Here is a 15,907-nt window from a genome sequence, read left to right on the forward strand (position 1 = left end):
AGTGGAGTTTTGTGCAAATTCATAGGTATAATTTGGTTTTAAGTACTTTCTACTTGTTTGTCATAGAATAAAAAGAAATTTAAAATTTGTAATAGAGTTAAATAATGGAAGAAAAGATGATCAAGATAATAGGAGAAGAATAAAAGAGAGAAATGAGAGAAAAAGGTTGCAAATGTTGATTGTTGCATTCTAATTTTATAAACCCCCCAGTCCATCACCTGCCAGATTGGGCCATCTTCCAAATCAGTGATCAAGAAGGACTGAAATCAGAGACTATCTTCTTTTGAGCATCAATAAGAAAATAGCCTTGGGCTGTCACTGCTGCACTATAACTACCAATCCATGACTTAGACCTATGGTTGGATTGATAGCCACTCTTACTGATGGTTATGGACCTTATGGTTGGATTTGTGGACAAACCAAAACTAAAGAACACACATGCTCAAGCTCAGAGTTGGAGATTGTGACCACTAACCCACCAACACAATACCCAGAAAGAAACAAAAAAATCAACAAAAAAACCAATAAGAAAAACAGGAAAGCAATGCAGAGGTTTGGTGAAGAGAAAAAAAGAGAGGATGTTGTTAAAGATCAAAAAAGGATGCAACAAGGGTCTTACCTTTGGTGAAGAACTTGGACAATGTCGGTGGAGCATAGCAGCAAAAGCACAGCAATAGAGGTTTGGCAGAGGAGACCTTGAACAAGATGTAGGGTTATAAACACTGTGCATGAAACACATTATCAAATGCAACCCGTGGAAGAAATCCATCCACGAGAAGAAGCCATTGCCGAGAAATTAGGGTGTGGATAGGACTGGTCCACGAGATAATATGGACCGGTCCTGTCCACAATGAACCGAATGCTATTTTCATCTTGTGGCGTGGACCAAATTGGTCCATCCACGAGATATAAACAGTACCGAAGAGCATGTAAGTGGATAAAGGGTTAAAAAATGTAATAAAATGGGTCCTCCAACTTCCCAAAAGAAAAATAAAAACTTACTTTTCTTTAAAAAATCTATAATAAGTCTATACAGATTACAGTTTAGTTGTGAGCAGATCCCAACCAATTCGTTTCGTTTTGTTGGTAGCAGATCTGAGCTCGACACCGTGGCGTTTTGACGCTAGCGTTTGCGTTTGCGTTTCCATTTTGCTTTAAATCGCGCATAAATGAAAAATGGTAAATAGATAAAATAAAATAAATATAAAAATATAAAAAAGGAAAAAGAGCCTGCTCACTGCTGTTAAAACCATCATTTCAATCCAACGCTGACTCGCTCTGTTCGTCGGTTCTTTCCTTTTTGTTCTTTAAATTCCTTCTCCCTCCCATTTTCTCTCTCCCGGTCTCCGGCTAATTAGTGCAAATTAACAAAACTGCAGTCTTCGTTGTCCATCGCGTTTGGAGGTCGGCCATGGCTAGCGAGGAGCGAGGGCAGGAACCAGAGCAAGAATGCCTTTACAAGACAAAGGTCGTACAGTTCCTGGGACGCACTACACCGATAATTCTCCAGAACGATAATGGACCTTGCCCTCTCCTCGCTATCTGTAAAGCCTCATCTCTGCTTTCATTTTTATTGCCTTTCTATCTGATCTTTAGGGCTTTCATTTATTGTCTCCGCTTCTGTCGATTCTCGAGTTCCTTTGTTCCGGAAACATGTATAAAGTCTTTCACTTCTACGTTTGTTTCTCGACTTTGTCTCTGGTAATTCCGAAATTGAGACTAAATTCAAGAAAACGATTGTGGAATTGATAGTGATTACGTTACTTTGCTTTTCCATTTTTATTTCAAGGATTGGCGTTATTGACGCCGATGCTTTTTTTTTTTTTTTTTTCTGGACTAGATGATTTGATTCTAACAGAATGATATTTTATTTATTTCATCAATTCGTTTTCGTCTGTTTTTCAGAATTGTCTCCTGTTTTTAATGAGAAACCGTTCTGTATAATAGGTAATGTTCTTCTTTTGAAAAACAACTTGAATTTGAGCGTCGATACATCTGAAGTGTCTCTACAGAAATTGCTTTCTCTTGTTGCGGAGAGATTAATCGATTCTAACAGTAACGTGGAGGTAAGTAAGAGGCACCTCGTTCACTATTGATCTTGCAGCAGACTTTAGATCGGTAAAAATCGTTATTAATGTTGACTTCTGATGCAGAACAAGGATGCTGGGTATGTTGAAAATCAGCAACAGAACATAGCTGATGCAATTGACCTGCTTCCACGACTTGCCACTGGAATTGATGTCAATATTCAGTTCAGGAGGTAGGCCATCCATTTCCTTTTATTTATCCCTTTCATCCTCCATGCCGTATTGCCTTTTCAGTGATCCCAGTATCTTCTTCCATTTTGCCTTTGTTATAACAAAAATACACATCCAATATTTGTAGAGTTGGTGATTTTGAGTTTACGAGAGAGTGTGCCATATTTGATCTCCTTGACATTCCATTATATCATGGTTGGATTGTTGATCCACAGGTATGATTTTGAAAGGCTTTAAACCTCTGTTTTTTGGGTTTTTAGTTATTATTCTTTATTTTTTATCTTCTATCTCATTGTCCTATATCTTGCATCACTTCAGTTCTGGAATCAATTTTATTTACTCTGGTGATATTGGTTGAACAAATTACTAGAGCTGCAAACAGTATCCATTTGTCATTTTATCCAAATTTGACTTCAACAACCAATGTGGCATTAAACAGAACAGAATGGCAAAACAGGATTTGTGTAGCCAACCCCTATAGTTGGGATAAGGCTTGGATGATGATGATAATGATGAATTCAAAATCCAATCTAATTAGGGTGACTCAAACTTGATATCTTTATAATTAGATCCAATTTGGATCCACCCCAATCCGATCCAATTTGATCCAAACCCAACAATACAAAACCAATCTATATTTATTAGTGAAGTTGGTTTGAATGTTGTATTTTTACTAAAGAGACATAGATTTGAGTTTCATAATTTTAAGCCAACTTATTTATGATATATAATAATAGAGCATAGTTTTCAAGGCGCCAAGGCGAGGCTGGGCGTTAGGGGGGGGGAGCGCCTTGTTGCCTAGTCACCTAGGCAATGGATTTTTTATATAGAAAACATAGATCCTAGGGTAGTTCCCTAGGTACCATAGCCATATTTCCTTCATAATTATTTATAATTTTCATAAGAAAAGTATAGAAAATGTGTTGATTAGACAAAATTTTAAGTTCTTCCTTACTTATTGGTTCACGTTTTAAAGTCTTTGAGGGTTCAATACAGCATTTAGCAATGTTTGTATTGATTAAATCCTAACAAATAAAAACAAATTAGTATATAAACACACAAAATGAATATTTTAGTTTAATAATGCCTATTTTATAATTATAATGTCAAAAAATAAAGAATAAAAAATTATTTTACAATACATAGTACAAAACTGCTTGGCGATTAGGCGAGGCAAGCCTCAAAGGGCGCCTTGTTGCCTTGACAACTATGTAATAGAGTTATTTCTAGGTCATTTTATTAATAATATAAAATATTCTTATCATTTGTTACTTTAATTGATTGATGGCATGCATTCTCTGAATCCAATCTGAGTCTGATATGAATCCAATAGATAATATTTGTTTTGATTCTGGATATTAACAAAGGAGTCCCAAATAGGTATGTGGACCTAATTAAGGATATGTATAAGAGTGCAAAAGCCAATGGTAGAACACTTGTGGAAGAGACATCAGATTTTACAGATAAAATGGGTCTTCACCAAGTTCAAAACTTAGTCCTTAACTCCTTATTTATTTGCACAATTTAGACAGATTAACTAAACATGTTCAAAATGAGGCTCTATGGTGCTTGATGTTTGCTGATGACATAGTATTAATTGATGAAACCATATTAGTTGAGCTCTGAAGGGAAGGAATTCTTAGTGGAGATAAAGAGTAATAGTAAGGGGTATTTCATTGAGTTAAGTTAAAACTTTGGGAACGGTGGGTGACAGCTGGTGTGCTTCCCAGGAAAGGAAACGGGGTTGGAAGGATGGTTGCGGAAGCTCTGGACAAGTTTGCACAGAGGAGGTGGCTTGTAGAGAATATGATTAAGTCTTTGGCAACCTCAATTGAAGACTCAAAAGCTAAACAAGAAGTGACTTTATAGGAAGAGGCTGAGAAAATGCAACCGGTTAGGGGGATGTCTAGAGCTGCTATGTTCTCAAAGTTAATGGTGGAAGGTAATTTGGAGGATTGACAAAAAAGAAAGGTTGTGAGAGTGGAAAGGAAAGTGGAGGATTAGAAGGGGGTGCTGGACGATGTTATGAAGGCTTTTCCCACCAAAGAGAAGGCGGTTCTTTTGTTGTTTGAGGAAAGAGAAGCCATCCTTAACATCGACGATCTCCAAGAGGAACTAGCTAGAGTGAATACCAAATATTGAAAGGCCTAGATATGCAAATCCTATTTGTTCTAAGGTAGACAGGTTTTTGGTGTCCTGGATTGGGAAGATAATTGGAGAGACCTTGTGGGGAGTAATGTGCTTAGGATTACTTATGATCATTGGCCCATTTACCTTTTTCAATAGAGTACTATAGGAGGCCCTACCCCCTTTAGATTTGAAAACATGTGGCTTACTCATTTGGACTTTAAGGAAAAGTTGGAAGAATGGTAGGATATGCATCTTAAATCTCTGAAGTGGGAAGGCCAAAGATTCTTGAAGAAACTACAAATGTTGAAGGTAGAAAATAAAAGAATGGAATAGAGTGAAGTTTGGGAGATTGGAGGAGAAGGCCATTTAATTTCACAAATAGAGGAAATTGATAGGAAGGAAGAGGAAGGGTCCTAAGGAGATGGAGACAGAGATTTGAGATGGAATTTGAAGGAATTAGAGGAAACTCTACTAAGGGAGGAAATCAATTGGAAGCAGGAATCTGGAGAGAAGTGGATCATGGAGGGTGATGGTAATATTAGATTCTTTTATGTTGTTGCCAATGGCAAAAGACGAAAGAGCTTAATTTCCTCTTTAGAGGTGGGAGGAACAAAAATTACAAATCAAACAAAGATAGCCAAGGTCCGTGGGATCACTTCAAATCAAATTATAGAAGGGCACCCAAAGAAAGATGGTTAGTGGAAGGACTTGACTAGGATGTGTTAGGAGCTCATCAAGTGAAATTTCTGGAAAGTAGGTTTGAGGAGGAAGAAATTAGGGAAGCAATGTTTGCATTGGATAGATCTAAGGCTCCGGGACCTAATGGATACACAATGACCTTTTATAAGGATTGCTGGGATATAATCAGGTTGAATTTGTTGAAGTGTTTAGGGAGTTTCATAGAAGGGGTATAATTAGTCCGTGAATGAATTTAACCTTCATAGCCTTGGAGCCAAAGAAGAATGATGCTTACCACCCGAGAGACTTTAGACCAATTAGTTTAGTAACAAGCATTTACAAATTGATTGCTAAGGTGTTATCTCTGAGGATCAAAATCAAAAAGGTGCTTCCCTCATTAATTTGCTAGTTTCAAGCTGTCTTTATATTCAAGATAAGCAAACTATTGACAAGATCTTAGTTGCAAATGAATGTGTAGAGGCCCAAAAAAGATTAAGGAAAAAAGGAGTAACAATGAGATTGGACCGAGAGAAAGCTTATGACTTAGTGGATTGGGAGTTTCTAATTAACATATTGAGGAGTTGTGGATTTGGGAAGTTGTGGTGTAAGTGGATCAGAGGTTGTTTGCAAACAAGTCATTTCTCAATAATTGTTAATGGATTGGTGGTTGATTTTTTTGAGGGGATTAGAGGCCTAAGACAAGGTGATCCACTTTCACCTTTTTTTTTCACATTGGTGGATGAGGTCCTCAATAAGCTAATATCAAGAGATAATTGCATGCAGTTCTTCAGAGGGTGGTTGATAGGGAGAGAGATAGGGCAATGGTTACTCACCTTCAATTTGCAGGTGATATCTTGATCTTTTGTGATGGGGAGAATAGGGTTGGGGTTGAAAATTTGAAGTTGGTGGTCAGTCTGTTCAAGGTGTCTAGCAATCTAACTTGAGTGTAAATTGGATAAATGTCTGGTGGCACGTGTTAATTTAGAAGAAGAGGATTTGAGGGCTATGGCAAAGTCATTGGGATGTGAGAGTGGGGAGTGGCTGTTAAGATGTTTAGGGTTACCTTTAGGTGACAACCTTAGGTCGGTTAGTTTTTGGAATCCGATGGTGGAAAGGATTAAGAAAAGGCTTGCTAGGTGAAAAAGGAACTATATTTCTTTTTTTTTTTTGGGGGGGGGGGTTGGGGGGAGATTAACCTTGATTAAATATACTCTAGCTAACCTCCCAGTTTGTTCCATGCCAGTTTTTAGGATGCCTCAAGACAATTGTGAAAAGAATCGAGAAGCTAATGAGGGATTCTTTGGGAACCGGGGAAAGGGAAGAATACCCTCTATATATGCAAGTGTATAATGACCCAACAGGGTGGATCAGCAAATCTTGAACCCAACTCAGGTTGAAGAATCAAAGCACTAACCAAAGGGTCAGGTCAAGTCAACTTTACCATTTAACCCGACCCATTGACATCCCTAGAGAGACTATAGAAGGGAGAACTTCTTGAAAACAAAGATAAAGCATCTTCAAAACAATTTTATAAAGGCATCCCACAAATGGATCAGTGAAGTTTGCCAACAAATTTGTTGTCAATCAAAACGAAAAGATCTCCAACTATTAATTTCATTTTCTCAAGGACTGAAGTTTAAATTAAAATTAAAACCGAATTAGAAAAGCTTGCTTCTGAGCTTGTCAATCCTATGAACTTAAAGAAAGTTCATCTTGCTTGTGGTTGTGTCTCATCAAATTTTTGTTTATGCTGCAAGTTACAACTTAGATTATGTCCCCACCTCAAAAGAGGAAAAAAGTTCATCTAGGTATCAAGATTCTTAAAAGCTAATACCCGTCAATAGAGTAGAGATCACTAATTGCAGATTTAGTCGAGTTTCTTGTGAAGGAAAGAGGGGGAAGATGAAGATTTCAGCAGTAGAGAAGAAAGGAGAAGAAGAAGAGAGTAGGAAGTCAACCAGGATTGTGAAAAATTAACCCTAGCCGCCCCCCTCTCATTATATTTATACTTAACTTAAAAAGATGAGATATTACAAGGATGCCCTTAGTAGGGCAGCTACTAAAAGCTGAACAGTCACAACTTAAAAAAACATAAACTAATGGGCCTAAAGCCCAACAACTTCCTAACTAAATAAAAACAAACTGGACCAACTCAAAACTCCCCATCAAGTTGGGAGTAAATGTCACACATTCCCAACTTGCGTAGATCATGCTCCAGCTTGTTCTTTGCAACACCTTTTGTGAGAACATCAGTGAGCTGCAGATCAGAAGCAATGTATGGAAGACAAACTTCTCCAGAAGTTACCCTTTCTCTGATAAAATGTCTATCCACTTCAATGTGCTTAGTTTGGTCATGCTGGACTAGGTTATGGGCAATGTTAATTGCTGCCTGGTTATAACAGTATAGCATCATAGGTTCTTCTGCCTGTACACCAATTTCTTCTAACATGGAACGGATCCAGAGAAGTTTTGAAACTCCATGTGCCATGGCCCTGTATTCGGCTTCAGCACTTGATCTTGCCACCACTGTTTGTTTCTTACTCTTCCATGAGACAAGGTTACCCCCAAATAGGGTGCACACTCCTGAAGTTGATCTCCTGTCATCAAGGCATCCTGCCCAATCTGCATCTGTATAAGCCTCTAGTTTCAACTGTCCATGATCAGTAAACAATATGCCTCTGCCTGGGTATCCCTTCAGATAAGCAAGAATCTTGTCAACTGCCTCCCAATGCTGGACTCGTGGAGCATGCATGTATTGACTTACTACACTTACTGCATAGGAGATGTCTGGTCTTGTCATACACAAGTATAGCAGCCGACCCACAACTCTCTGATATCTCCCAATGTCCTTTACTGATTCACCTTCTGATGCATTGATTTTATGGTTATGATCAATAGGGGTGCTGTTTGCCTTTGTTCCAAGCTTGCCTGTCTCTTGAAGAAGATCCAAGACATACTTCCTTTGTGAGATAAAAATTTCATGTTTTGATCTTGCAACTTCAATTCCTAAGAAGTATCTCAGTTCTCCAAGATCCTTAATTTCAAACTCTTTATGTAGGCTCTTTTTCAAACCATCAATCTCACTCAGATCATTCCCGGTGACAACAATATCATCCACATAAACAATTAGGATTGACACCAAAGATCCCCTTCGCTTCACAAACAAGGTGTGATCGGATTGAGTCTGAGTGTAGCCAAAAGCAATCAAGGCCTGTTTGAATCTGTCAAACCATGCTTTGGGAGATTGTTTCAAGCCATAAAGTGACTTCTTAAGCCTGCATACCTTTCCCTTTTCAGTATCATTGTAAAAACCAGCAGGAAGATCCATATACACTTCTTCTTGCAGATCCCTATTTAGGAAAGCATTCTTCACATCAAGTTGAAACAAGGGCCAAGAGTATGAGACAACAAGAGAAAGAAGTATCCGAACGGAGGTCATCTTTGCAACTGTCGCAAAGGTCTCTAAGTAAGCAATGCCATAGGTCTGTGTGTACCCTTTTGCAACAAGTCTTGCCTTGTACCTTTCTATACTTCCATCTGCTTTATATTTTATTGTGTAAACCCATCTGCATCCAATTGTCTCCTTGCCTTCTGATAGATCCACAATGTCCCATGTCTGATTCTTAATCAAAGCTGCCATCTCTTCCTGCATAGCTGTCTTCCACTCAGGTTTGGAGAGAGCCTCACTAACACCCTTGGGTATAGACACTGAATCAAGAGAGGAGAGAAAAGAACGGTAGGAAGGAGAAAGTCCACTATAGGACAAGTACTGTGAAATACAATGAGAAGTACACTTTCTCTTCCCTTTTTTGAGAGCAATAGGGAGATCAAGGTTATCTGTAACAGAGTTAGTAGGATCAATGGGAACTGAAATAGTAGCAGGACCAAGAGGAATACCTGAATCCATGGCAGTCGAATCTGGAGTCTCCAAGGAATCGATAGGAAGTGATGCGAGTTCTGTTGTAGTGGAATCAACCTCCTTGTGAAGTCTCTGTCGTAAGTAATGCTGAGAAGCAGAACGTAAAGGAGGTGGCAAGGTAGGTGGCAAGGTAGGTGCCACAGGGTGGTGGTCAAGCACAGGAGTAGACACAGGGACTGGAACTGGGAGAGGGATAGATTGCTGTCACTTCCCCAAAACACTCCTCCTGAGAAGGATTCTTTGAGAAGAAGTACGTGGATTCAAAAAAGGTGACATCCATGGTAACATACCGACTCCCAGAGACTGGATCATAGTAGCAGTACCCTTTCTGATTCTCTGCATATCCAAGGAAGACACACTTTTTTGCCTTGGGATCAAGCTTCAAGCGGTGAGGACCAAGGATATGTGCAAAGCAGACACACCCAAACACCCTGAGAGGAATATGAAACATCTCCCCCCTGAGGAAAAAGAAGACTGAATGGGGTGCTGAATCCAAGTATACGAGAGGGCACCCTGTTAATCAGATATATTGCTGTGAGAACTGCATCACCCCAAAACCGAACTGGAACTGTAGATGTGATCATCATGCTTCTTGCAGTCTCAACAATGTGTCTGTTCTTCCTTTTTGCAACACCATTCTGCTGTGGACTGTAGGGGCAACTGCTCTGATGGACAACACCATATTCTAACAGATATGAGGCAAGATGTCTTTCAAAATATTCCCTGGCGTTGTCAGATCTGGACACCTTTATTCTTGTTCCAAACTGTGTTAGTACCATCTGATGAAATTGCCTCACCAAGGATGGTACCTCATCGCGGGGTCTCATTAGGTAAATCCAAGAGTATCGTGAGAAATCATCCACAAATAAGAGAAAATAGCAATAGCCTCCCATAGAAGGAACATGGTAAGGGCCCCACACATCCGAATGAATAACATCAAAAGAAGAAGAACATCTTTTATTACTAGGTTTAAATGAATGTCTACAATGCTTTCCAAGTTGACAACCTTCACACTCCAGACTTGACAAACTAACAGACTCAAAAATTTTTGGAAACAAAAAACTCAAAGAAGAAAACGGTAAATGACTCAAACAAGTATGCCAAAGCATAATTTGACTCACAGACCCTGGCTCACTATCCCTGCTGACATGATGACTTTGATGAGAAGGAAGTACATCCAGGAGGTAGATTCCATTCACTTCACGACCATTCCCAATCGTCCTCTTTGAATCCAGATCCTGCAAAATACAACAACCAGGAGAAAAAATTACTGAGCAGTTCAGGTTCTTAGTCAAACTACTAACAAATAACAAATTAGTGCTCAATCTGGGAACATGAAGGACAGAAGGTAGAGAAATAGAATCACTAATCTTGACAGATCCCTTCCCAGCAATAGGAACATGGGATCCATCAGCTATGGAGACCCTATCTCTGCCAGAACAGAGCTGGTAAGTTGAAAAAATAGTAGAGCTCTGGGTCATGTGCTTTGAGGCTCCAGAATCTATAATCCAAGGAGGTCCCTCCTTACCTGAAGTGGAAACATAATTTGCAGTGACGTGTGAACTACCTGTGTGAGCAAAGGAAGTAGAGTGGACTCCACCAGTGCCACCTGTACCTTGCTGTCCGCTTGCAGCTGAACTGGAACTGGCTGTATCCCGCTGGTTTAGAAGTAGCCCATACCTCTCAAGTTCGGCCCTTACTACAACAGCTGCAACAGACTCCAGAGCAGCTGTAGTAGGAGGGGCCGGAATGTCACTAGTAATTGCCATGTGCACATTTCCCTTCTTATTTTTCAATCTAGTCGGCACAAGATGTGGGCGAAGCTTCCAACAAGTATCTCTTGTATGTTTAGGCTTCTTACAGTAGTCACAAATCATATCTCTTTTATCTTCCTTCTTGATGTCACTGCCACTTTGTTTAGGTTTCACAACACTTACCATGGTAGACTGATCAGAAATAAGGTTTTTCATCATCACATCTCTCCTGCACTCCTCCCCTGACACAAAGGCATATGCTTGGGAGAGAGTAACACTGTCCCTAGAAAGAAGGTGCTGTCGTGCAATATCATACTCAGGATTAAGGCCAGCAAGGAATTCAAACACCCTATACTTCTCTAGATGTTTCTGATAGGTAGTTGCATCCTTAGTGGTTTCCCAAGCAAATGTCTCTAAATGGTCAATCTCCTGCCACAGGGTTTTAAGGACTAAAATATAGGCTGCAACAGATCTATCTCCCTGCCTTGTAGCAATAATCTGATTTCTCAATTGATAAGCCCTAGCAACATTCTCCCTCTGTGAATAGGTTTCTGCAACCCCATCCCATATTTCCTTAGCTGTATTTGCCCATAAAAATTTTTACTTATATGTGGCAACATGGAATTACACAACCAAGTCATCACCATATAATTCTTCTGTACCCACCGGGAGTTGCTAGTTTCGGGTTTCACCTCTTCACTAGTGATATACCCTAATTTCCCACGAACACCAATGGCCATCTTTGCAGATTGTGACCATTCTAAGTAATTTGCACCATCCAACCTAACTGTAGTAATGGTCCCAGTCCCGAAAGGGTCTCCAGCACCTCCTCCCACGGGTCCCATTTCACTTCCGGGCTTATTTTCAACTCCGTGGCCCTCCATGCTTCTCAAAAAATGTAAAGAAAATAACTGAAATTTGTAGCAAGATCAAACAAAACACCTTTTGGAACCAACAACACCTTTCTGGTGTCCTAGACTTTCTTCCCACAAAAGATTCATTTTCTGTGGGACGGGAGAAGAGAGAGAAGAGGCAGCCGCCCTCTCTAGAAGCCTCCAAATCAGGCAGGACTTGAATCGCCCCTTACAAAAAACTCCAAGGAACCCTAAAAAATTAGGGCGCCACTTCCTAAGTCAAAATTGAAGAGTCCAACAGAAACAAGACTCTTCCCCATTCTCCAGTTTTTCCTGACCTTGATGAGAAACCCTAGACCAGCTACAGGGCACACAGATCCACCAAAAAAATCCAAAAACTGGGCTTACCTGAGAGCTTCGATCAGCCTCTTAAATCACCATGCAGTCGGCCGATCTAGGGCTGCATGAGAGAACAACTTCAAGGAACCTTCGGCCTGGTCTGATACCAAGTAGAGATCACTAATTGCAGATTTAGTCGAGTTTCTTGTGAAGGAAAGAGGGGGAAGATGAAGATTTCAGCAGTAGAGAAGAAAGGAGAAGAAGAAGAGAGTAGGAAGTCAACCAGGATTGTGAAAAATTAACCCTAGCCGCCCCCCTCTCATTATATTTACTTAACTTAAAAAGATGAGATATTACAAGGATGCCCTTAGTAGGGCGGCTACTAAAAGCTGAACAGTCACAACTTAAAAAAAACATAAACTAATGGGCCTAAAGCCCAACAACTTCCTAAATAAATAAAAACAAACCGGACCAACTCAACAAATAGATTTATGTCCAATTGACAAATTCTCTCTGACCACGTAAGCTGGAATCCTTATGGTGTAACTGGTCCAATGTTTTAAAAGAGGTTTGCTTAGTCTCTCAAGTGAGTTTCATTTTATTGGATCTGCCTCATTTATGCTTTGTTGAATTAACATTGAATTTGAAGCTGAATAGGTAATTTACTTTAATATAGATATACTCATAATGTTTTAGACTTGAACTGTTGAACATACAAGGCGACAATTAAGAACATAATTTTTTTATTTCATTCTAAAGTGGTGCCTCACTTCATTCTAGCACACCTTTCCTTGCACATCATGCGTTATGCCTTAGACCGTAGTTGCCAAGGCTTCTAGTTCTGCCCATGTGATGTCTAGGCAATAAGAATTTTATGAAATAAAAAACTAACTTTTGGCTAGTCCCCTAGTTTTATATACCGTTAAGCATGCATATTAATTGAAAAAAATAGCAATTATTTTTTTTAAGAACATAAAATTTCCTCTCAAAATGAGGCAAACCATTAATCTAAGAGACAAATCTTTTAAATAAATTAATTTCGTTATTTTCAAAAATAATGCTACTGTAATAAGTATTTAATGCAGCAATTTCATATCAGTTAGCAACTAAAGAAGTCTGTTAACTTTATATGATAAAAATTCAATACGGAAAGTATTAAATTTCCTCAAAACCATTTGATCTTTTAAATTTCAATAGTAAAACATTAAAACAAAGTATAAATGATATACGTGTTATATGATTGAATTTATTAACAGTCATATTAATAAAGTGTAGCAATATAAATGATATGCATCAGTGACATCTCTTTCATAGGTTAACTTTTGTTCCTTGAACACTTTTTGGTGAAGGAGATAGAGGATGGCAACTGGGTGGGTTTAGGTGGGTTGGGTTTGTGTCAAGCTTCAATTCAAACTATCTATTCTGCCAACCCATTAATGACACATTTAAATGAAATTAAATGGGTTGGGTTCAACCTAAACATGCCTTAACCCAACCCAACCTCCCCAACCCATTAATATTTTAACAGTTTTAGTTCCATAAAATGCCTTAAAACTAATATATTCTTATCAACTTCTCGAGAGATAGTCTAATGGTAAAATTGTTTGTCTTTCATTTGGGTGTCTTGGGTTCAAATCAAATTGAAATTATTAACTTTTACATTAGTAGAGGTGTGTACTTCATAGGTACCTTGTCCATATGGTTTGGTCTAACTATGACCGCATGTTGAAGTGGGTGATTCGACCAGTTGGCTGGACCGATTAACCTTGCTAACAGTTCAGAGAACTAGCCAGTCCAGACTGGTCAACTCCATTGCTATAGCAACCTGTCCGGTTTGACTGGTCTAATGATGGTTGCAAGTTGAACCGGCTGGTTTGACCAGTTGAAAGAACTGATTGTTTTTGCCAATAGGCTGGTTCAACTAGTTGACTAAGGTGGTTATCTTTGCCAATGGCTCAGCGAACTGGCTGTTGCTACTGTGGCATGTCATCTAATTTTTTAATATAATTAGCATATAAAAATAGATGAAAAATAATTCTTTATTAAACTTAATTCCGTTTAATATTATGAACATATAATATGAGAGGCGTATCCTATTAATTTCCAAAAAATTTCTGTAGTTTTTATATTTCATTATTTAATGACACTCTTTGACTTGAATAGTTGTATCATTCATATGTGTTTAACCCACTGGGTACCCACAATCCAACCTAACCCAATCCAAATGTTATGGATGCCTTCCTCGGGAAGACGTACCATCGCCGCCGGCAGCAACAGGCCCCGGGCCCACCGCCAGAAGCAGCAAGGATTCAGTGATGCTCATCCTACCCAGTTCGGCAACAACAACCTTATCTAGATTAGATTAGCTCATTTTGCTTGTTCTTATCTTATTGTTCTTATCTCTTATCTTATCTTGTTAATAGCTTATCAGATTAGGATTAGCTTAGCTTATCTTATCTTGTTAGTAGCTTATCAGATTAGGATTAGCTTATCTTATCCTTAGCAAGATAGAACTGGAAGTCTCCCTATTCAGCAAGGAGACTCCCTTTGATTAGGACTCTTGTAATCTTCTATTTAAGGAGACCCCATTATTGAATGAGATATCAAATTATTCAGTCAAGAGTGAGTTAGGAGAGTTGGTGATCTCTTGGACAAATCACCGAAGGCGCCAAGATAGGTTCATCACGAGCAGGAAGGAACAAGGGAAAACAGGAGGTTTTCCCTGTGGACCAACCCGTGACGAGATCCTATTCTTGGGCCCTCAACAACTTGGTATCAGAGCAAGGCGTCATGGGAGATCTGGAGCAGCTACCTTCTAGGGTCCACGACCTCGAGCACCAACTCGTGGAGACCAGCTCCGAAGTTCGTGAGATCAAAGGTGAAGTGCGAGAACTGCGACGACTAATGGAGGTGTTTCTTTCCAGCAGGGAAAGGAACTCTGACGGAGGGACAGCAGCTAACGATCGTCGGCCAGATTTGCCGGAGTCTTCCGGCGAACAGCAGTCTATCGGCCATGGAGCAGCCATCATTCCCAAGTATAGCAGGCTGGAGTTCCCATCGTACAACGGCAACGGAGACCCCCTAGGCTGGCTGTATCGCTGCGAGCAGTTCTTCCGGAATCAACGGACAAATGACCAGGACAAGGTAAGCCTAGCCGCCTTTCATTTAACAGAAGAAGCACAGCTTTGGTTTTATCTGTTAGAGCAAGAAGAACCCGGGCTCAGTTGGCCCCAGTTTAAATCCTATTGCCTTCTTCGGTTCGGACCCCCATTGACCAGCAACCCACTGGGCGAGCTAATTAACCTTAAACAGACCGGAACAATTGCTGAATACCAGCGACAGTTCCAAACCCTCCTCGCGAGGGCATCCTCCGTGCGACCAGACCAACAAGTGGATATGTTCACAGCAGGGTTAGCAGAACCCCTGCGAGTAGATGTCGAGATGCAGAATCCCCCAAATTTGGTCACAGCCATGAACTTAGCCCGCGCATTTGAGCGCAAGCTGCAGCTCAGCCGCGGAATTTAATGTGGGTCATCCACCGAACTCGTGGGTGCCCCCAAGACCAGCAGCAACGACCCCCTCTTCTCCTACCAACCGGGAAATGAAGCCTCCCACGACCACCACCTCTAGAGCAGTGACAAGTACAGGCAGTAACATGGTCACTCCTCCCATCAAGCGCTTGACCAGGGCAGAAATGGCAGATCGCCGAGCGAGAGGTCAATGTTTCAACTATGATGACCTCTACTCGGTAGGACATAGATGCAAGAGGCTTTTTTGCCTTCTCATAGATGAGCAAGAGGAGGAGGAAGGGGAACCCGTCACATTCGAACCAGAGATCTCTCTCCATGCGATCACCGGTATTAAAACCTCTCAGACCATGTAGTTACAGGCACAAATCGCAGGTCAGCCGGTGCGCATTCTCGTCGATTCAGGGAGCACACACAACTTCATAAGTGAACATGCAGCCCTGCAGTT

The 15,907-nt window shown here is 40.2% G+C and overlaps 1 protein-coding gene across 3 annotated transcripts in view; it reads left to right on the forward strand.

Annotated features, from left to right (window-relative positions):
* Positions 1–1,276: 1,276 nt before the first annotated feature.
* Positions 1,277–15,907, forward strand: part of LOC104608341 (uncharacterized) — a 33,950-nt gene continuing 19,319 nt past the window's right edge. For all 3 annotated transcript variants that reach the window (XR_016077528.1, XR_016077530.1, XM_010274296.3), the window contains exons 1-4: positions 1,277–1,544; positions 1,948–2,066; positions 2,154–2,260; positions 2,386–2,473. Coding sequence is in view for 1 of the 3 variants with exons in the window: in XM_010274296.3 (XP_010272598.1) it covers positions 1,412–1,544; positions 1,948–2,066; positions 2,154–2,260; positions 2,386–2,473 (447 nt within the window). In the remaining 2 variants the exon portion in view is untranslated. The remainder of the gene's footprint in view (positions 1,545–1,947; positions 2,067–2,153; positions 2,261–2,385; positions 2,474–15,907) is intronic.

Source organism: Nelumbo nucifera, chromosome 6, assembly GCF_055504915.1.
Source record: "Nelumbo nucifera cultivar China Antique chromosome 6, China Antique-T2T, whole genome shotgun sequence".
Lineage (NCBI taxonomy): Eukaryota > Viridiplantae > Streptophyta > Magnoliopsida > Proteales > Nelumbonaceae > Nelumbo > Nelumbo nucifera.